Source organism: Gymnogyps californianus, chromosome 7 (assembly GCF_018139145.2).
Source record: "Gymnogyps californianus isolate 813 chromosome 7, ASM1813914v2, whole genome shotgun sequence".
In the NCBI taxonomy this organism is placed as follows: Eukaryota; Metazoa; Chordata; class Aves; order Accipitriformes; family Cathartidae; genus Gymnogyps; species Gymnogyps californianus.
The window spans coordinates 1,875,764-1,899,046 of NC_059477.1; the positions used below are offsets into that span (position 1 = coordinate 1,875,764).

At 43.2% G+C, this 23,283-nt stretch overlaps 1 protein-coding gene across 1 annotated transcript in view; it reads right to left on the minus strand.

The window, feature by feature from the left end:
- Positions 1-23,283, minus strand: part of LOC127018361 (ubiquitin carboxyl-terminal hydrolase 40-like) — a 75,498-nt gene that overhangs the window by 43,553 nt on the left and 8,662 nt on the right. Inside the window, 12 exon segments of the mRNA XM_050899952.1 lie at positions 2,476-2,564; positions 4,234-4,287; positions 4,989-5,046; positions 5,804-5,930; positions 6,892-6,980; positions 6,982-7,212; positions 8,369-8,439; positions 9,614-9,698; positions 10,453-10,624; positions 11,659-11,740; positions 12,291-12,612; positions 14,349-14,456. Of these exon segments, the coding sequence (XP_050755909.1) occupies positions 2,476-2,564; positions 4,234-4,287; positions 4,989-5,046; positions 5,804-5,930; positions 6,892-6,980; positions 6,982-7,212; positions 8,369-8,439; positions 9,614-9,698; positions 10,453-10,624; positions 11,659-11,740; positions 12,291-12,612; positions 14,349-14,456 (1,488 nt within the window).

Genomic DNA, 23,283 nt, shown 5'->3' on the forward strand with positions numbered 1-23,283 from the left:
CAAATTCAAGTGTTCAAAAATGGTAGTATAAAAAAAGCAATAAAAACAGAACCATTGTTTCTTGGCAGGAAACCTACACTATAGGGAAATGGAAAAGATTGTTTATTTCAAGACATTAACAACTACTTCAGCTCATCCGTACATGTACACAAGAGCACAGTATTTAAGTTGCATTTGGGCTACTCAATGTATATTCTGACAGTCATGTCTTTCAGGTGAACTTTTATGGTTTTTGGAGCGTGGCTGAATTTGCAGCCATCACTCCCCACTGGAACACATACTCAGGATTCGATGAATGTTTAGAACAAAAGCTGGAAAACAATGCCACCCCAAGTCTCTTCTCCTCCTTCCCCCCCATCAGCATCAACAGAAAGAGATGTTCAGCCAGGAAATTCACGTGTCACGCTAGCGCTCTCTATACCTCTTCCTTCATCCTCACGTAAAACCTTAGGAACAAGAACCGCTACCACTCAGATTCCCAAACAACGGCCAAACCGTGACCTCATTTTGAATAACTTGTTTTTGCAAAGCGACCAAAAATCATTTTTTACAGTTAATCTCATGCAGTGGTTCCCACTACGACAGCAAATCTTATCCAAACAGCCAAACACCTCCACCTGCACATGCACCCAAGCAAATCGTCCAGCGACTGGGGGGTTTGCCATATTTTGATCAAATAGAAGCTGAAACTGGATTTTCAAGAGCAACTGCACAGCTAGCTTTTATCAGAGCACGACTGCAACTTTGCAAATTCCTTCCCCTCCTCTCATTACAACGACACATAGATCCTTGTAGCAAACTTACAAGTTGTAAACTTTTAGGGTAGCAAGAGCTGACTTGGAAATCTGGAAATTCCCTTTTAAAAACATCATTAAATAACAATACAACACAACTAACCTGATATAACCCGATTTTTCCAGCATTAAATTTAGACACTGAAAAAAGAAACATACGGTGAGACTTGTCTCAGTGCACAGGCTGGGAAATATAAAGTTTTCAGCAAATCTACACTAGAATTTTCTAACACAAAAACTGACTGACTGATTCCTGGTCAGTTCCTAAAAAGAATATAATTGCATAGGCATGGTGTATTTAAGCTATATATTAAACCCTTCAAGTATGAGATTCAGGCAAGAAGTTTACTACGTCAGGTGAGTCAGCATTTACAAACTGTTTAAAAAAAAAAAATCTGTGCTGTCAGTTTGTTGCTTTAGTTGAACAAGTTCTGTCGCCCAGTTTGAAGATGCACCTTTTACAAATCACACCTGCAAACTCAACGCTTTCCAGCCGCTACTCATTGGCGCTGGCACTCTCTGCCAAAAGTCTGGACTGGCAGTACCGACAACTGCTTCCTTCGCTCCGTGCACAGTTCTTCCTGACTCCTCTCACTCCAATTCTGTGCATTCAGAGTCTGATGAGCTACAAGGAATTGTGGCAGGCTCTGCCATGACTGCGTATCATTCTGAGGACTGCTGTGTAGAAAAGGAGCGGCTAGCCACGCACGAAGCAGTCGGGCTACGTTCATTCTTGGGAAAAAGCAAGGATGTCTCTTTACTGCTTGGTGAAAGATCAAGGCACTCTTCCCCACCGGCCTTTTGGAGCTGAAACGCTTCCTTTGCCTCGGTGTCTCTTGGCAGCCTGAAGTGACGCACGGGTGTAAGGCAAAGTTCTCCAGGAGCAGCAGAGCTGACCCAGGCATGACAAAAGCTTTTAAAAGCAGCTTGACTTACCTCTTTGACAGAGGCAGTCTCTTCCACAACTATCTCCATCTCCGGGCTTGCGTTTTGGTCACTCCAACCATAAAATATAAGAACAGCTAAAAAAGCAAGGAGAAGCTATCAGAAGATGTATTTAAGTATGGAAATACTGTGAAATAACACCCCCTAATGCACACATATACCAGCTATTGCAAGCTGCCATCAGTCAAACAGCACTGCAACTCCTTTGGGCTAAAGCAAACAACTAAGCAGGACAAACAGAGGAGCACGTGCAATTGAGTTATGGCCATCCGTAGAGCTTCATTAACTGTCTCTACCACTTGTCTGCTGCAAATGAGAGAGAAAACCTGCCAGCACTCTGATCTTTAGAAATATACAACTATTTTTTCCCTTACATATTTACAACTTGTAGATATATCAAGAGCAATATCCCCCTTTTCTTACTTTATGCTCTTTACAAAAGTATACGCACATCAGAGCACAGAAGCTGGACAACCACAGACGAATGAGAAACGATTTACCATTGGTCATATGAGCTACATTAACTGGTCATATATATGCTCTTGGCCTTCTGCAACCCAGATAAATAGTGTGAGCCTTCATGCCGATAGGTATAATTCTCAGTGTCACCGAGCATTTTTTTCCATGCCGTTTACAACCATTACCAGAGTAAAAAGAGGACTACGTGAAACATTGGGAAATGTAAACAGAGCGTAAAAGCAGCACGAGACTCTGTTCACTCACACCGCTACTATACCTGAGTGGAAGCTGGAGCTTTCCCATGACACAGCCCTAGCAGGCTTCCCATTTTCAGTTCCGCTTCCTTGACGGTATAATCCTCAGGCACTTCAGGGAGGACAAAACCAAGCACATCAGAAGCTGCTGCTTCCTGAAAATATCCATTCTATTAGGCTGCTCTTTAGAGTAAGATAAAAATGTTCAGTGACATTCCGAGAACTTCACTTCCACAGTGCTGACATCAGATCTGTAAGCCTCCTATGACAAGAGCAAAGCAACATTTGCTTAAAGGTTCCTCCCCACCACCTCTTGTATACGGGGTGAGAGAAGCATTTCGGTTGGAAGGGATCTTTGTAGGTCGTCTGGTCCAAAGCCCTGCTCAAAGCAGAACCAGCTTTGACGTCAGGTCAGTTCACTCTGGGCTTTTTTCCAGTCAAGCTCTGAATACCTCCAGGGATGGACATCTCCCAGCCTCCCAGGGCTCCCTGTCTATTGTTTGACCACTCCCAAGGTGAATTCCCTTTCCCCCCACCATACCAGCGGGAACTTCCCTCGCTGAAACTGGGGTCTGCTGCCTCTGATCCTTTCCATGTGCTCCTTTGAGAAGAATCTGGCTCTGCCCTCTCTATAGGTCCACCTTAAGGAGTTAAAGATGGCAGTTACCCCTCCTCCCCACAAGACTCTTCCTCTTCAGGCTGGAAAAACCCAGCTGCCCTCCTCTTTCATGTCTGCCAGCTCCCAAACCATCCCGGGTGCTCGCCTCTGGACTGGCTCTAGTTTGTCAGGGCTTCTTTCTCATGCTGGGGAGCCCCCAAAACGGACACAATCCTCCAGATGTTGTCTGACAAGCGCCGAGTGGAGAGGAATTAATCTCTCCTTGGCTTCCTGGCTGCGTTTTACTAATGCAATCCAGTAGCAAAATAGCAAAGACCCAGAAGACGCTTCCCAGCGAGCACAAAGCTGATCCACTCCCTTTCCCACCACTGCCCCAGCAACGGCACCAGCAAAGCTGGGGTTCCTTTTCTGCTGAACACCGCCCATCAGGAGCACAGTTACACAGTGACATGTGGTATTGCATGCTCATCTAAATCCAAGAGCAGGCTATGGCATGAACATGTTCCTCCACTCTTCGGGAAGCAGAAATCCACACGTTATTCAGTGTGCTTCAGACGTCACAGAAGCAAGCCGCCTTCTCATAGTAAACAGGAACCTCACAGTGCTTCCTCCATCACCACAGCACTCAGGTTTGCTGCTCAAGCTGTTCTGAAATCCAGCCTTGTGCATCAATACTCTAACAAATACATTCAGTCCATTTTGTTTCAGGAAATATAAAAGTTAGAAAGACATGGAACAATGACTCTGCTTCCTGGAACATCCAGAAAGTTACTCTGTAAATGGATTAAACATGATTCAAAAGAGATCATTTAGAGACTTTTCAATTTATAAAATCAGTATGGGAAACAGAACTTCCTGTTAATTGCCACAGTCTTGAAGGACACGGCCAGTGGTCAATACGCAACGGCAGCTATGCTAACCAGTTCTACTCATTAGGGATACAAGTAACAAAACCAAGCTGAACGTTTAAGTTTAACCTCTAGCTTTGTACTGGTACTGTCAATAAACAGTAAAACTGGGAAAAACCCCACACAACTGCTTCAGTTAAGTCTGGAAATCAGTGGAGTTACGTGTGTGTACTTCTCCCAGGAAAGGACAAAGGGAAGCTTAAAGTCTCCCAATCGAACTTCTTACCGAATGATGATTAAATAAGGACATTTACCTGGAGACAGAAGTTTCCCATTTCCGCTAACAGGTCTAAGACAGCTGTCATTTGCTGTAACAAAAAGGGCAGGAAAGAGAGAGAGATCTATCAAGTAATTCAAATAAGAAGAAATTTGGCTCCGAAGCTTAGACAGATAACATGGTTAAGATTAACGACAACAGGCTTCTCTTAGAGGCCTCCCTCTGGAGGTATTGCATCAAAAATACAGTTGGAGAGAGATTCCTCGAGACTTCATGAACAGTCTTAGTTGTTATCCTTTCAGTGAAAGATTACTTTCTCTTTGAAGGCAGCTGTTAGCCACAAGCAGTAAAATACCACAAAACTGACCAAGTGCTTCCAAAGGTAAAGGCATCAACAAAAACTTTACAGAAAGAAAACTGGAGTGTCTTAAAGAAAGGAATAAGGTTAAAAAAAAAACACCAACAAAATCATCTTCAATTCTGAGTGTAATACTTTAGTAAGACGACATGATTATTCCTACTCAAATTGCTTCTGAAAAATAAGAGCTTCATAAAATGTATTTTATTCAAGACTTACACCCTATTTCTTTTTTAAGCTAGGAAAAATAATCATTTTATTCAGAATCCGATGAATTTTAAGTCCTCTGCACCCTCTTTCTTTCCAAAAAAAACCCCCAAAAACCCCTAAGAGCAATGGATTTGCTGTTTTGAACAGACTGATGCAAAAAGCAGGAAGCCAGCCAGTAAATTCTAACATTATCAGATCTAAAAGTAAAGCCACTGAATACTTACCTAGTTCCTCCTCCAGCTGAAGCTCCCGTATTGCTTTCATTTTGATATCTGACATCACCTAAAAGAAAGCAATATTAACACCTCCGATACAGAATGCCAGGAACACTCCTGCTCTTCAAATGCCAGTCCACAAGAGGCAGCCTTCACTTGAAAGGCATCCTAGTTACGTTCTTATTCCTGTTAACACTATACACAGCTGAGAAAAACAGGTCTTGAACATTATCATACCAAATATATATAATAAATAAGTGCACTGATACCATAACACATTGGTGGAAGTTTTCCTTAAAAACAGTATTCCAATGAAAATGAAGCGGTATTTAATTTTTGGATTTATCAGGAGACTAGTATTTCACAAACAGTAATTCTGTGAGCAAAACTAAGTAATACTTCATATTTTCTGTAGCAGGAAATAATTTAAAAGGCAGAAAAGGTACCCGAGAAGCCCACCCCTTGGGGAAAACCAGCATTTTTTTCCCATCCTGTGCTGAAAGCAAGAAACAACACTTTCCTCCTCTTTTAGCTTTTGTTTACTGACATAGCCTCAAACACACATTTACAGGATGGTCTAAAAAGAAAATGGTTTCGCACTAAAACACACTAATGTAGACTGCACTGGTTTAAGTTCCCAGCATTACAGCCTTCTTACACAGCAGTCAAAGTCTTCCAGCACCTCTGAGCTGCACACTGTTTTCATCACAGAAAAACTTCAGCCCCAAGGCTGAGTCCACTCCCCATTAATTGGCCCACGTGCACCGGCCAAGCTTTTCAGGGCAACAGCCTGTGTTCCATCCCTGAGCAATCACACTGCTTACTGTTTCAATAGTGGCTGTAATTTTAACGTGTTGCTCTTCGTCATCCGTTCTGCAGAAGTTTTGAACTTGGAGCCAGCTGATGTCATACGTAAAAGCAGTCAAATTGCCACTTGACACATTCACGAAGCTGGAAGAGCGAGCAGTGCAAAGACGGTCAAAGACAGGAAAACTACACGCTGTCTGGGCTAGATCGCTAAATACCAGAGCTCTCAAATAAACCGATGATGCCAGGTCATTAACAGGGACGGCATGTCACAGAGTTAGAGGCCTCAGGCAGCATCCAGGCACCTCTGGGCTGGTTACTGAATAAACCAGTCAAAACTATGTTTTGGTAACTGGCTTTCAATGGGACTTGAGCTTCTGAAGGCACTTCAGAGTCTAAGTCACTTTCTGAGGCTGGATTTAAGGCTCCTGGAAAAAAAAAAATATTGCAAAAGTATATCTAGTCATAACTAAAATCAGAGATTTTTCTCTGTCTCTCTGCTACCGCATAGAAGCACAGAAACAGTTCTTGGTGAAGAACCCTCTCACTGCTTGATTTCATCTCCATTTTTCAGTACCGTTTCAATTAGGAAGTCAGAATTTATGTAACAAGCACATACCAGCACCTTTGGAAAATGGGAACCTAACCTCAGGGCTATACGCTGGGAAGTGAAAAGAGACCAGGCATTTGCCCCTGGCAGCTTTGGGTTCAACTGGGAGATTCAGCAGACCTGCATACTCTTCTGACACTGCTCTGTTCTCTCATCCTACCAAGTCCCTCGGGGAACCACACGACTCAAACCTCAGAAATTCAGGTTATGCCAAAGATGTGCCAGCACACTGGGCACAAGTGGTTCTCACTAGGTTTTTCCCTGTACAAGTGGAAGTCAAAGGATGTGACTGCATCTGCACTTCAAGAGGAAAGAAGTATCTCATAGTTGATAAGTACCTGATCCCCCAAATTTAACATTACATTGTCTTGAATTCAAAAGCTCAAAGCGACAATTAGTTAAAAGAATATAGAGAGAGAGCTAGAATAATTTAACGGAACAGATTTTGCCAAAATTGCTTTTTTGTTTAATTATACTTGTAATCAAAACGGTTACCTCTGGTCATGGCTGTCTAAGATTAGTACTGAGCACCCATCCGTCAGACCAACACTTTTGACTGTTTCCTTCATATCTTCTTCACGAAAAAACTTCCCAGTTCTTGCCTTCTTTATCCGGTCCTGAGCCGTTCTTTAGCATGATTCCTCCTGATGGTGCTAAGGCTCTGCGCAGATCACCCAGTTTTGTGCTGCGTGAAAAGACGTGCTGCGATTCTGTGAAATGCTGACCCTTCCCTCCTTCGTTATACTCCGCTAAACGAAGAATGTTTACGACCACAGGTTCATGATCAGGGCCTGTCATCACCTTTGTACCACCAACCTGAAGTCAGGAACGCAGTGGTCATCAGTAAAATACAGAAAAGACTGGACAGCAATAAATGACAGCAATAAAATTACTGAGACAAAAAGATGGACCCTCTCTCCTCCTTAGAAAGAAACCACCTTTGACCACATGCCTACTGAACAAACAACTAGAGTAACTCAAAGGTGGTGGGAAGAGAAAACCTAATGCTAAGGTCTGTTCCAAGCCTGCATGTATAGTAAATGTATCTGTAACTGTAGCTGGGAAACCAGTGGACACTTGGTCTCCATCAGATTAAGAACAGAGGAATTTAGCCCCTCAGCATATTAAAGAACTACCCAAAAGTGTGACTGAGGCAGATCAAGAGAGGCAGATTTTAAAATCTGGCCTTTCTGATATTCAGCCTAGGCAAAGAATATAGTTCCTTGCCAAAGACAATTTCAGCACGCAGGAAGCTGGAGTAGTGAAGACCATACCAAAGATACAACAACGACAAGAACAACTCTGTTACTAGATGTTTTATTTTGGATTTTTTTTTTTTGGGGGGGGAATAAATCAGAAAGAAAATGTATACTTTTACAACAAAAAAAATCTTTTAAAAGTAAAGTTTTATTCCATTACAGAGATGGAATAAAATGCTGTGTTACCGAACCACTGAGGCAAGCATTTCCAAGTTAAGCAGAAGCCTTAGTATTAAAAGGAAGATGCAACACTAGAAAAGGAGCACAGTATTTCAGGGAGACCACACACAAAAGTAGTCACTCACAGTTCTAATTTTATATGTGGAATGATTCACTACAGGGCATAAGTTTTTGTTATCACATTACTATCAACTGATCTCCTTCCAAGAGGCACCAGGTGCTTTCAGAATATACGCCAATGTAACCAGCACTGGGTATCTACAGGCACCTATCAATCTGACCACATCGCATTCTGCAGAGTGTAATTCTGTTTATAATTTTATCAAGCAGCACATTGTACATCACTCAAGGTATAGTGACAAGCTGCAAAAACACAGTGTCCTAGATGAGGCTGAAGCGGTGTCCCCAAAGCCAACGTTGATATGTCAGCAGCACATCTGCAGAACAGATTGGTATTTCCAAAAACGTGTCTGGAGACTGCGTGTTCTCTCTTCAGAACTGACAAGGAGAGAGAGGGTATTTGGGTCTTTTACCTCTTTCCCATTCCACACGAAGATGTCTGCTCCATCAGCCAGCCCAACGCCATCCAGTGGCAGCTCATCTCCTAAAAAGGAGCAAATCATTAAGTTCTTGCCCCCCACAAAAGCAGGGTCAGCTGGTAAACTGAAATACGCTGGCACGTTCTACTCCGGCTCAAGCGTATCATTACAAAAGCTGCTGTGCGATCAGCATTTAGAGGGAGTAAGTTAGGGGTCCCTCATGTAGCAAGAGCAACGCAAGCGGGCACACACCCCTACAGCACTCTCACTGAGGAAAGAGGGCCGCAGCACGAAGGTTTCCATTCAATTTCCCTTGCAAACTGAGGCCCAAGTGAGCACTTGGCAAAGCTGCTTGATCAGGATTATCTACACGAGATTTAACAGTGAATGAATAGATCTAAAATAAAAAGGCTGGATTTCATAAACGAGCCACACACTGTACATTCCCAGCCCATTCTTTGAAATACTAATGCCCATGCTGCAGTTTCTTTTACCTTCCTACCATAAGCCAGATTCAGATTTTTTAAAAGTCATTGTCATGTAAAGAACTGTACTAGCATCTGCACAAATATTTACAGCAGCTATGAGTGCCTCTGCATTTTGATGTCAACATCGTGGAACGTCGGGTTATGTTCTGGTAGAACCCTAATTTTCTGAAACAGACCACAAAGACTATAAAATTTAAAAACGGCTGAATAGGCTTTTGAAGACGAACACCTAGAATTGCGTAACAATGCAAAGCTGGAGACAGAACTCATGATTTTAAAATACTAATGTACTCTGAATAAATTAACGTACTCTTCAGGTCAGCAGTTTCCTTTACAAAATTCCTGCTTCAGCTTAGGTCTAACCTACATTTTTCTTTGCTGTCACCCTGGCTCCTCTCTTCTGTCCTCTCCTCTACCTACTAGGTAACTACTGTGAAAGCAAACATTCATAAGCAAATGAAGGTCATCATACAGACTGATGTATTTTTGTCAGCACATGTGTTTAACTTGCATAAGATCTGCAGTCTGACTGCACTTCACCACAAAGACTACATCTAAAGGTCTCAAACCCCTTCATTTCACTGATAACAGTGTCCTAAATAACTTAACAGCAGTGGACTTGCACGGAAGTTTGAGTTTGAAGAGTGTTCAGTGATACACGTCTCCAAGATGTTTTACATATGAAATCCTCGATGTCTGCAGTAAATACAACACATAAATAACGTGGAAGCCTTGTATGTAGTAGCCTTACCATCAAGTATCTGGTAAAGATGCAGTCCTGCCGGTAAAGGCTTGGCAATACTGAGAATCATGTCTCCTTCCCAACATTCCAACATCTAATTGGGAAGAAGAGAAAGAAAAAAAAATTTTTTTTTATATATAAAACACCAGCAAGCAATAACTCCCATCACTCAAAATTACACCTTTGCTGAAAGCTGTTACAGCCTGGCTACCAAGCTCACTTTGACACTTAACAAGTCACAGCTATTTACTTCAACTGGACACTAACCAAAGGCTGTGAGGTACAGGAAAAGCAAACAGTGTTTCCTGACATTAAGTTAGCTTTGATTCAGGTATCTCTGAAAAAGCATTTTATAAACTGTCATATTCCTTTAACGTAGTAGAGAACAAATGCAAAGATACCACATTCATAGTGAAGCTAAATATTTCTTTTCACTGATTTTCTTTTTTCTAAAACTACTCTGATTACTTCGTTTTAAGGCCAGCTAGCTCCTTGAACATACAAAGACAAATCTGTCACAAACTGAAATGTGAAGAATAAACCTGGATTTCTGCAAAGTGTCAATCCATGCCCATGTACATGCTGCCTAAATATAATTAGCTTATGAGAGCTTTAAAGTCTCCATAGTTGAAGTTTCATCAATTTCATGGCTTCTTCAATACTTCGAGAACAGACCTCCAACCCATGTTTCCTTCTGTGTAAACCCATATAGCTTTTAGCCCCCTAAAACCACATTTACTGTTGAAAGTTTCTCATGGAGATAAAAATTACGGCATAAATACATTTGTAAATGTTGTTGCGGCTCAAGTAAAAATGAAGCGTTTGAGTTCATTTAACACAGCAAATACCTGGAACACTGACTGTCGAAGCTCTCCGAGCGTTTTTCTTCTATCAATAGTCAAATCCACAACACTCTCTTTCCAAGTACGTGAAGGATGCAAAGCCCCATGGTGAAATTTATAACAGGAGCTCAAATGGAGATGTAAATCAATGCCGTTGTTTGCCGAGTCACATTCCGCTCTTTGAAAGAATAACACAATAATAAACCGGTGAATTTAACACCAACAACCGGCTCGCTTATCTCAGAGACGCTTCTGTGCAGTTGTCCTGGAACTGATACCCTCATGGTTAAATTCACTGTCACATTTCCCCCTCCATCAAGGGGTAGGCAGAGAGGTGCTCAAAGACGACAGCGATTTACACGTTGTACGTAAACCTCCTCCACAGAAGCACCGCAACAGTACGTTCTGTGTGTTTCTACACCTTGCTTCTACCTTTCTAAACAGAAGGGCAAACTTCACCTTTAGGGACGCGGAGACTGGAGGTTTTTTCAGGCTACGTTCCAGATCAGTACTCTGCTGAAATGCAGAGACAGAAAAACTGCATGGAACCTGAGTCAGGACAGACACAGCCGTGCCTTCCTCCTTTATACCTGTATCCACTTCTACCAGCTAAATGTAGCAGCAAATACGCTGTGTAAAAACAATCAAGGAGTGAAATTTGCACAGCACAGATATATCACACAGGACCTGGTCTCCTGCGTGCGTCTGTATTTGGATAGCTTAACTGTGATTCAGGCGTATCATCAGTTCTGTGTGTTCCTCAACAGAAGGAAAAGTTGCAACCAACCTGAATACCACTAGCTCTTTCCTCTACGTTTCTAGCAAAGGATACCATTGATCTGTTGTTTCACAGTAAAGCAAGTCACTCCCCCTTCTCCCAAGGGAGAACTCCCTCGACAAACATCATTAAGATAATGTAGTCCATTCGCCTTCCAGAATGGCCCTGATTTTCACAAAAAACTGGTACCATTTTAAACTGTCAGTTTCCCTTCAAATTCTGTAGAGCGCCTAGTTACACCACTAACAGGGAGGCAGGGAACTAGCAGAAGGCAGAATCTGGACATACACGTTGTATTCCTCGATTAACCTCTACGACATTGAATCATTTTAGTATCTGGCTCTACTCAATGAGGTTCTTCCATTTTAAATCGCTTTGGAGATCTGCAGATTAAGAATGCTGTTTAAGAGATTGGTACAGTTACATTAATATACCTCTTTTTTTGCAGCTCAGTATTAGCAGCATTCATTTCATTCAGAAAGTGTTCAGGAATTTGGTACCTTGGATTTCCTTGCGCTGCAACAAATAATATAGGCTAGTTTGGCCTCAGCTGCAACAAATAATACAGGCTAGTTTGGCCTCAGCTGCTTAAGATGTGTTTTGGCAAACAAGAAAAGGGATCAAGATGAGACATTACAGTACGGTAATCATTGAAAATTCAGAGCAATAATGTTGCATCCCTTCGTATTAGAGAAAATTAAACTGCAAGATCATACAAAGAACAAACAAGTGCTTTTACTTCTTCCCATCCATCTTCCCCTAAGGGAAACGGATACATGAATGCCGTTAGCAACAACTTGTATTTGTTTCAGTAGGCGATGTTCTGCTAGTGTTTGTGAAGCGTACTAGAAAAAAGTTAGTGTCAGCTACAGCCAAGTAACTGGTCACTACCTCCTTGGAGGTAACCTCCGTGTATCTTAGGTAACCCTTCTTACAAATGAGCACTAGAAAGAAGACTGTATCTTCAGCTCTTGGAAAGGACAGAAAGACCCAACAGCCTTTGCCCTCCAGAAAGCAAACTGCCAACGAAGGAAGCCCCCAGAATATCAAGATGAGCTTTGTGTACCTTCATGCGGTCTTTTTAACTGAGATTTTCGATAAAACAGCATGTAGGCACTCTCTTTACCCTGAAATTGTTTCTCAATATCCTTCTCCTTGATCGGCTGGACTTTGGAATCATTCAGATCAAACCAATGGCAACCAGCAGAACTGTCCCTTAGCCTTGCAGGTTCTTTTTCTGAATTCCACTGGACCTCGTTCTTCTGAGGAGGGCTTTGGAGATCTCGTCCTCGAGAATCGGACTTAAACGGGAGCTTGTGTTTTGCCTTCAGACCAACCTTATTTTCATCAGGACTGAACTGAAATATCTGAGGATGATTCTGCAAATACTAAAAGGAAAGCAAGGACAAGATGAAGAAGATGGCCAGTTTTAAATGGAGCAGCCTGCATTAGCTGCTTCACCTGATTCATTCTCAAATAGATGCACAAACCCCAGCCCTTCAAACCTGCTTTTATGATGCTTCCTCATGTATTTCCTCAGTTTAGACAGAAAAATGTAATCTTCCTACCACCACTTATCTGCCTGAGGTTTTATATGCTGTTGCTGGCTTCATTTCTTATACAACTTCAAACTAGCACGCAAGAAATTGCAACAGAATTGTTTTCAACCTACATGCATCACTAAGAATCGAATCAAACTACCTTCTAAATTTCAAGGATTGCTTGTGACACTGGAATCCTTTTCAAACCCTGCTCACAAGCGCATACTCTCTGTTCCTGGAAAGGTGGCACAGGGAGTGATGGTCTAGAGGCAATCAAAAAGCTTCTGCTTTATCAGACACACAGAGTACCATCCCAACTAGCTTAGCCCTCTAACACTGGTACTTTCCACTCCCTAGTAGCTGCGGAATTGCTCCCTTCTGTATTTACCAGACAGGGATCTCGAGCTCAACTCTGGTCTGCTGAGCTGTACCTTACCCAAATTAACGCTGCCCATTGTGGCATCTCAAGAACTTAAAACCTCCTCGTTCCATTTTGCCCACCTTATCCCCTCTGTTCTCTACTTTCATTTTAGCAGTATGCAGATACTTCAAACAAGCTGAGGGTCCAAATCACACAAAACCAAACCGTGGCTCTCAAGAGATGGGGGGGGAGGGGGTGGACACCAACCACCCTCCAATCCCACCACAAAACTACAACCACCACCCAACCCCCTCAAAAACAAACCCAAAACAAACAAAAACAAACCCCAAAATCTGAATTTCTGTTTCAACCATAAGCAAAACCTCATTTGATACTTCAAAAAGTGTACAACAATTTACAGTTATTTCATAAGGCAAGTATTGCCCTGATCAACGTGCTTTTGGTATACATCCGGCACTTGTGAAAAAGTCAGCTTTAGTACTATTCACAGCAGCACTCAAACTTTGAAGTGGTTAATACTGGGTTGCTCACAACTTGTTTCTATCACTTCTCTCTCAAAGTCAGAAAAGCATCTACCTCCGCGGAAGACTCACATTCACATTTCACAAGTACTTTTAAATCATTATTGTGAAAACAGCATTGGTGGTTCTCTTCAAAAAACAGTCAAACATGAATTTTCCACCTATCATCTAGAACACAAATGCTAAAGTATTTTCCTTCAAGCATTAGAAAATACAGTAACCAACTCAACGAACTCAACTTTACTGGAAGTGCTAATTTTATGGACATGCCCTAATCAACCAAAAAGCGGCATACAGTTTCAAAATCTCATTTCTGTTATGCCTGTGAAGAGGTACTGGATTTCTCCTTTAATTCTCATCAGTGCTTTTATGTTCAAGTGGTAGTAAGTGTTGTTGCAGCTTCATCCACAGACACAAGGTTCAGCAAGTAAGGTTCATTTTTTATAGGCCAACCATATAGATGGAAAAAAAGATACAAGCTTTCAGGCAGACAATCCCTTGATAATCTCGTTCATGTTTCCCAGACGACTAACTTATCTTACAAACCTCTCTTCCACATGCTCTATCTTGCTAGTCTAAGGGCCAGTATTTTCAATTATCATCCTCCCGACTATTCAAGAGGAATATAAATGTAAAGTTACCTTAACAGTAAAAAGCAAACTAACATACATGCATATTACCTTTCGTAATGCTCCATACTGTTTTTGGTATTTCTTATTCCAGGACACCCCTTTTTTCTCCAATAATTTCTGCCCTAATTGATCCACGGGAATTTGTTTAGCTTCTTCCTACAGAGAAGTAGGTTGAGTAACCAAGCATTAGAAACCCAGGGGACGCAGTATTTCCAGCTCTTCTAAAAGCCGACCGTGACCTCCTGGGCTCATATGAGCCTTGACTATTTTTCAGCACAGAAGTCCCAAAGTTCTGGGACTAATATGACTCTAAATTGAGGGACTTACATGCTTGTACACTTACTTTACAAACCAGACTGAACAGTGAGTAAAGAAAACAGACGAAAGATGGTGGGAAAGGGATACAGGCACATATTTTTAGCTCCACAATTACCAGATGTGTTTTAGTTTTAGAATTACACTTTACAAACAACTTTCCCCTTCAGTAGAGATGACGTCTTCTAGTGATTATGCAAAATCATAAGAAAAAAATAAAGACAAAATAAACAAACCCCCACCAAGTAAAATTCTGTTGGGAGGTTCCTGGCCCAGAGAATGAAATCATGGTGTGAAGTCTCTGCAACTGTAGAACACTCAGTGGGACAAAAAAGGGGTTTTATTACTAAACCATAATAAAATTCAAGGAATATTTACCAGCCCAGCACAGAAGTCTACTCACTCATCCTTTACACTCATGAGTGGAGATAAAGAAAGTATTTTATTAGCCTGTTAAAAAGGAAACCCATGTAAGAAGAATTCTGTATGCGTGTTTTAATAGGCATCGGTTCAAAAGAAGAGAAACTACCGCATTCAGACTGATAACTGAGAAGTGGACCGGTTAACCAGTTCAGTTCATTCGGAAAAGGACCAGTTGCAATTATCCAGTAAAACATCTGATTTTGCACTGTGCTTACTGTCGGAGCATCTCAGGCGCACAGATCCAGAATGACCTGGATCAAATTTGACAGACGTACCGATACAGAGGAAAGCAACAGAAGCCAGTATTTCCTCGGCCGAGCAAGGCCAACGCTCTTTACAGGCCATGCGGTAGCACTATCTAGTCCTGCGGCACTGGAGCTTAACAGAGCTGCTCACATGGCACCTCAAGTCCCAGAGCCACTCTCCATAAACAAGAACTGGGTTCTGCTGCAAACACCTAAGTGATAGTTAAATGCGTGGGAAGACAGTCTCCAGAGTCAGGGTACTTCCCGCCTTCGGCTCTTCCAAACGGATTAAAACAAACAACTGCCACAGAGCTGGCATTTTCAGATTGTCTCCATTAACATCACGAGCACTTCACCCTCACCAGTGCTCCCTGCATTCAAAAATAAAAAAGGAAAGGAAGGAAATACTGCAACTTAGTTCTATTAAAATACTTGTCCGTCCTTCCAAGGACATATGCAATCTATTAATTTAGGGAAGGAGATAGGACGCTATTCTCAACCAAACATGTTTTCAAATAAAGATCCAAAATGTCCTCCTACATCTTCCTCGTTTTCAGCAGTTACGTTATCAGTCTGTTCTGTCCATATAAGAAATCCTCATGAACCCAATGAGAAATCTACAGGTCCCACTTGCATCAGTAAAGAAAATTCTGTCAAAACAGAAACAAACATCTGGAACAGTGCTGAGAGCTTAAGAACATATTTTTTATTGGGTAGATTTCCAAAAAAGGTATCTCCCCTGTTTCAAGCAGTAGGATTTTATATATATATAAACCAATATGAAGACTTTGTGTGTGTGTGTGTGTGTATATATATAAAGCTGGTGTGAAAGATTAAAAGAGCAAGCTGATATCCAATCTTTCCACTTATAAGAGAACAACTTTTTACGAGACCTAACAAGAAGAACCTTTCTGATAAACACGCAGACAGCAATATCGTCCAATGTAGCTGCCAGAAGAGGTGTATTTGTTTCAGAGAAGTCCCAACAATTAAGGAATCCTCAATGCTTTAAATTCCCCTTACATCTCTCTCCAACTGGTTGCTATAACTCTACATCCCTGAAACAAACTAGAACTCAGTGAGGTCCACGTGCCTGCTCTGCAGGCCAGATTTGGCTCACGGGATGCTTCCAGCCTGCCTCCTGCATCTTTCCACACAGGAGGAGGGGACCAGCTATCCAAGCAGAACGTATTATCCAACAGCGAGGACATAAAAGGTAGCACAGCAGAAATGCTGGGTACTTCAGGACCCCGCTGCTATGTCCATGCGGGAGAGGTGAGTTGAAACTAGAAATGAACACAGCGGCTGCACGTATGCGTGCATGACGCTGCGTAGCATGTCAGGGGATGTCCAGACCAGGAGCCAGCCCCAGCCACCACAGGGGCCGGACCACGAGCTTTGGGCTTTCCTAATTTCAGCCTATGCACCTCCTGATCTGCAACAGCACAGCACGCTTGCAAAAAGCACCCATCAATTCTTCCCAGCCCACAGCAAGCAGACTGTGGGCTACAGCACTGGGACTATTTCACAGTGGGGACAAACCTTTTCTTTTTTCCGAAAGCATCCTGCCCGCTCCAAGTCTGTGCATCTACTGCCAGATCATCACACCAGATGAGCATCATTCCCTAGAGTTACAGAAAGCAGATCACCCTCGCATAGGAATATATACAGCTATATACAACATGGACTCCGGCTGCTGCTCTCAGACTCTAGCTCTCTGTGGGTAGTTTTGGCCTCTGCATAAAGATTACTCTCCTGATTTTCTACAACTCCAACAGAAATCACAATAAGGAAGCATCCTGCGAGAGCCAAGTCCTTCTTCTGACCACTGGTTTGAAGAAGAGGAACACAAGCTGGAGACGTTTTCCCCCACACTACGGCATTTTGATCTCCTCTGCCGGAACTCTTGAAAAGCATGATCTCACGGACTGTGAAAGAAATTCTCAGAGAGGTACTCACGATTGGTGCAACTTCACAGCTATCACAGTATGTAGATACAAACAAAGACCTACTCAGGAGTTGCTAAGAAATCTGCTTTTTCGATCCACAAATAAAACGCACGGTGCTCTCCCCAGAAGAGGCAGCATGTGCTAAGCTGCTCTTCATCACGGAACCTATTGACAAGCTTCAACAGGGACAGTACCAACAAAACCAACAATCCGTTGTATAAATAACTTAGATTTTAGTTATCCCGACAACAATATGAACACTCACAGAAATAAACGCACATATCAGACCGATAACGAGCTCCAAGAAGCGCATAAAAACGTCCATGCAATTGGCTGTATGGATGACAAGGCCAGCTCACAGACCTCATACTTTCAGTTGCTATGTTAAACAGTCACCAAGGGATGTAGCTGTCTAACTAGCAACATACAAACACTGCGTTATTTGCCATCAATAAGCGACCAAAGTTTCCAATCGAGTCGGCAGTGGGAGAAGTCAGCATCAGCTCAGCAAAGAGGCAGACCGTAGAAGAGCAGCGAACAGTGACCAAAGTCACCCTTGTACTTCAGAAAAGCATTTTTCAGTAATAACGTTAACCTCCTCTTTCAGTAATTAGCCATTCCTATACTGTAATAAACCTATTGTGGAATGCACATACTAGATGAATGCCTCTGCAAGTCCTGGGATATGAAGCAAGAATATTTAGTGTATATATGTATACTCTATATATATATCTGTATGTGCACATACACACACACGTATAAAGCAATAAATATAAAACGATACATTCCACTGAGAGACCACAAGACTCTTTAAAAAGCTGGATGTGGATTTCTAGTGTTTGTGATTTATTATCAACGCCTAACTACTTCAAGGCAATCTTGCTACATAAGGATACTTTTCACCTGTAATACAACAGTATTTTGGAAACCTAGATCTCGTTATAGATTAACCCTCACTGGTTTGAAATCTGTACAGAAATAGTTCTCCACACATGACAGCTTGTTTGTGTCACATCCACAAACGCCATCTATAGGTGTTCACCCCATGCACTGCATAATATAACCAACAGGCAATACCTTTTACAGTTGCTTCACAGAACTAAAGACGGGTCCTTGACGCTGAACGCAGAAAAGACCAAAAGTACCTTGCAGCAAGTTTCAAAGAATACTAATAGGAAAGCTAAAGAAATAAGGAAGTTCCATACCCACCTTAACGTTATCTGATTTCAATTCAAAATCCGTGTAAAGTCCTTTCATAAAACCTGTCACTCTAATTACCTTCAAAACAGAAGAAAAGGAGTAAGGTAAGAACACTTGAAGGCCTCTATTCAATAAAGCTTGTGTGCCAATAGGAAATACGTAGACCTTATCTGCTTTCAGAGATGATACCTTGTTTAGAACTATTGCTAGAGTAGGTCCAGAGGCCTGCTGTGTCTCTGAACACGCTCTGGAACAACGAGACTTAATCCTTGCTTACAGCTCAGGCCTCCCTTCCTATTTAATTCCATCTTTAACCTTGATGGTTGGTGAATCCAGGAGATTCACAACGTGAACACCAGCATACGCGTTTTAAACGCAGCTCTGCATTATTCCCTCATTGACTTCTTTAAATGTGACTATATATAAACGCAGCAGCTCAGGCAATGTAAAAATTAAGACTGGTTGTTGGGGTTTTTTTGTTTTGGTTCTTTTTTTAAGTGGGAGCTGGAAAAACAACCTACGAGCGGTTTTCACAGAAGACCAAATGCACAGCACACTGAGGAAAAGAGTCAGACCCCTCGTCTCGTCTTAACCACTACCAGCCACCCTAAAAAAAACCCTGAGATTTACTCACTACCCTAAAACCCCCGAGATTTCCTTGCTACTCGGAGCGCACCCCCTGCAGCAGCGACCTGCCTGCACCACCCAGCCCTGCGCAGGCCCGGGGCCCCGCAAAGGTGACGGGGTCCCCCCTCTCCCGGGCAAGGGAGCGCTCAGAGCCCCTGGGGGTCCCCCCGGCAGAGCCCCCCACAGCCCGCGCCTGGGGGACCCTGCTCCCCCGCGGCAGCGACACCCCGCCCGCCAGGGGCGGCCGAGCCGCAGGGAGGCCCTGTTGCCTAGCAACGGCGGCGCGGGCCCGCAGGCCGCTTCCCGGCCCACCTCGGGATCACGTCGTGCAGGTAGCGGAAGGGCGGCTTACTCAGCAGCCGGTCCCTCAGCGGCGGCTTGCGGATCACTCGCCCCAAGGAATCCTGCGTCCGCCGCACCACCGCCTCGTTGAGAGCGGCGGCGGACCGCGCCGCCGCCGCCGCCGCCGCCACCGGCGGCTCCGAGCATTCCCGGCCTGCCTCGCGGCGCAGGGCGCCTCACTGCGCAAGCGCAGAGCTGGGGCAGGCGGTTGCTAGGCACAACGCGGCCCTAGCAACCGGCCCGGCGGCCTCGTTAGGCCCTGCCCTCCCTCGCCCTGGGCCTGAGGGAAGAGGCCCTGGAACCAGCCCCAAAGCTCTTGTCCCACAGAACTAGTCACACCCCAGCCCCTTGCTTGAATAATCACCAGATAGAGAGTGCTCAGAAACTTCAATTGTATCTTTCGGTGGTTTGTCGTGGTGGTGGTTTTTTTTAAATTGTTCTTGAAGTAAAGAAGTGGAAAGTGAGAGTGATGGATGGGGGAGAAGGAGCCAGCGTCAAGGTTGCCCGATCCCGCGTCACTCTCCCTAGCAAAGCCAGGCCACGGCCATTGAAGAACAGCACAGGCTTTTCAACGGGCCGCTTCCTCCTGCTCCGTAATCACTTCAGCAACCTGGAACGAGTTACGAGGAAAAGGAAAAGGAAACACACCATTTTCTCGCAATAGATTCCCAGAGCTGAATGCTTGCTCTTTTACAAGGACTGCACCAGGAGCGGATACAAAAGATAACCGTTCCTCAGCAATCCGTGTTTCTTACTCTACGAGAGCCACAGTCCTCTAGATGATTTAACGCTAGTTCCCTTGAAAAAACAGACCAGATCAATATATTTGTGCACAAGCTAGGAGCTGAAATAACGGGAAGTAAATACTAGATCATGCTTTCTAAGAAAAGAGCACAAAACACCGCAAGCTAAAAATCACTTTAACTTGCGTCCCAAAACCCCAGCCCTCCAACTGAAGCCAGGTCTTTTGCACAGGGCAACCCCAGCCGGGTCGGGGAAACTTCTCGCACAGAGACGGGAACGCTGTCTTCAGAACAGACTGGAAAATTAAGGCTTAATGAAGGTTTTGCCCCGTCCAATCTTAGAAACCAATTCACGCCGTTCCCGATCAATGTATCGGTGAGACATACATAGACAAACCAATGGACATCTAGAAATGACTTTTTATTTTGTGAAGAACACTTGAAAAATAAAGACGAAAGCTTTTCCAGGCTTTGGAATATAACCATCATAAACTGTGGAATCACAAAGACTCGTTTAAAAAGGTGTTCCCTCTCCCCACCCCCCTTTTTAACGAACTCTCTCCTTGCGGAATGACCCACAGTAGTTTTAAGGAAAAAAAATACGCATTTTGAGCCAACATTAGAAATAATCCAAGATTGGTTCAGTGCAGGCGCTGCTACATTACACTTGAACAAAGGCACATACTAAAATCCCCACGTTAGCACTCGGAATCCGTCTTTACATTTCTCCAAACGTCGTGTTTTCGAGAAGAGGCTGGAGTTATTAAAGGCAGGTGGGAAGGCTGAGCTCAGGACAGCTGTCCAGCAAGGAACTGGAGGAATTCAAAGGGACAGCAAAGTAAGTGCAATGCCACGGAACAACCTGCGAACGCAAACCTTTCTGGCTTACCTTAGGAATCAGCACGCGCGATCATTTCTGGCTCGCAAGAACACTTGTGGATAGGGAAGAAGGCGGCGCAAAGTCAGACGGGGAAAGCATCGGCTGCCCTCACCTCAGTCAGAAAATCTATCCATAGAACTAGGATTTCAAGATTCAAGGGAAGCCTACCTACAACCGAAACAGCAAGGAAATTAAAAAGATCCCTTCTTGAATGAAGCGGCCTCAGAAAGCACAGAAGCACCTGCTGAATTGAGAGAGATGCACAGAAATAAATATTAATCATATGCTTCAAGGGCTTTGGACTTTCTTTTTTTTTTGGCTGATAGCTGAGAGTGTCAGTTTTTGTCTTGAAGCTGTCTGAAATACCAGAATGTTGTTAACCTATAAAAGGTAAAACGAGAGAGCTTCTCACATTAGCCACAATTTTAGTAGCCTGCTCTACTGGTATCTCCTACTACGGAATCTGCTCCACATACAAGGCACAGCTTCAACGTTTACGGTAGCCCCAAAAGTGACTTGTAGTTTGTCCTCTCATTAACACAGATTTAATTAAGGATACTTCAGGCTATGTTCAAAAGCAATTTTGAACAATGGCTTTGCTCCTTTCAGAACAGGTTTTCTGGACGTTCGTGCAGTTCAGCACGGCTCCGCGGTGTGTCTGACAGCAGACTTCACTCGATACGGCAATCCGTTCGCCCAGGTTCCCAGCCCCAAAAGGCAAACGCGTTAGATGCCACCAGCACGCGACTACTGCACAGAAACGCTCGTGTGTTATCTTCCACCGTTCCGTTGTCACCTTAGCATTCAAAACACATTTAGAATTTGATTATAAACAATGAACTCCATTCAGAGTTTGGGTTAATTTGTCAGTACTAGCTGTGCCAAAGGAAATTCTGAACCTGATGGGAAATTAAGTCACGAAGAGTCACGTACAGTGGGGGAAACACAGTTGAAGTATTGGAAGTGTTAGAAAAGTTTCGATAAAGATGCTGAAACGTCAACTTCTGGTAAAACCCTGGTTCCCAGCCGCAGGGGTAAGAAAAATACGGTCTCTCATCAGCTAGTTACACGCGTTCTCAATCTGGAGATCCAGTCTCACAAGCATTGGGTAAACATTTGACTTAAGAACCTTTGATACCAACGTCAGCTGGTAGTCAGCCGCATACATCCCCTTCTGTTACGGAAGCCGTAAGTCAGCTTTGTGACACCAAGAGAAACTTTTTCTCAAATGCAACGGAGAATAGGAGAACAATCGAAAAAGATAAGAAATGAGGGAAAGCCCTCTGAATAAGAGTACTCAAAATAAATACAAGCCTTTTTCCCGAGTACAATAAAACCCACTTAAGACCAAACATCAGATCTGCCAGATTTTTTCCATCCCTTTTGTTTGTTAATGAAGCTTATGGACAACAAAAAAGCCCTAGCAACTTTAAAATATAAGGTTACTGCACTTGTTGTTCCGTATCACAGAAGGTCTGCAGGTTTTAGAGCTTGACAGATTCTGGATTTGCTCTTTTTTGAGCCAATTTAGTACACTTTGCCCAGAGATTTCCACATTTCCTTCATTCCTGAAATCTGACTCCAGCTACTACAGATTTAGGTTTCTACAGAAAGAGACAAAAGCAAATTCTGGTATAGCTAGTAACTTCAGTGATCAGAGATGGAAAAAATTCTACAGAGATGATTATGACTGCATGAAAAAACCCAGCAAACTCTGTGGTGATGGTGCAAGACATCAGCATCTGACCAGGAAAAAAAAAAAAAAAAAAAAGCATTTAGGGTGATTACAAAACAGTCACCAAAAGGTTACACAATATTAATCCGTTTCTCATGGATAAAGTGCATTTACCTAGCCTGAGAAGAAATACCACATGGATAAAGGGATGCTAAAGCACTTCCCCAAGAGAGATTAGAAGAAAATCAGAGTTAGCCTGAATCCTATCTCCAGTTTGTCTCGGTGATTCCTGAAGACACTTCGGGAAAGACCCTCTTGCCGGTCCAGCTGAGGTACTCCAGGCCAACTGAGGACATCTGTAGTACGGTCTGCTCAGCGAATCATCTCCTGGTGCTATCTGAAAACGCCCACATTGATAGACAGAGCCACTTCTGGTTTACGGTGCTTAATATTCAGCTTCTCCTCAGAGAAAACAGGCTCCTGTAAGCGTTCGGCTTGCCGACTATTTAAAAAAAAAAAAATTAAGATGCCTAATATTAGCGTTGAGCCTTAGCACCCAAGCAGCACGAGCCTGGACTGGAACC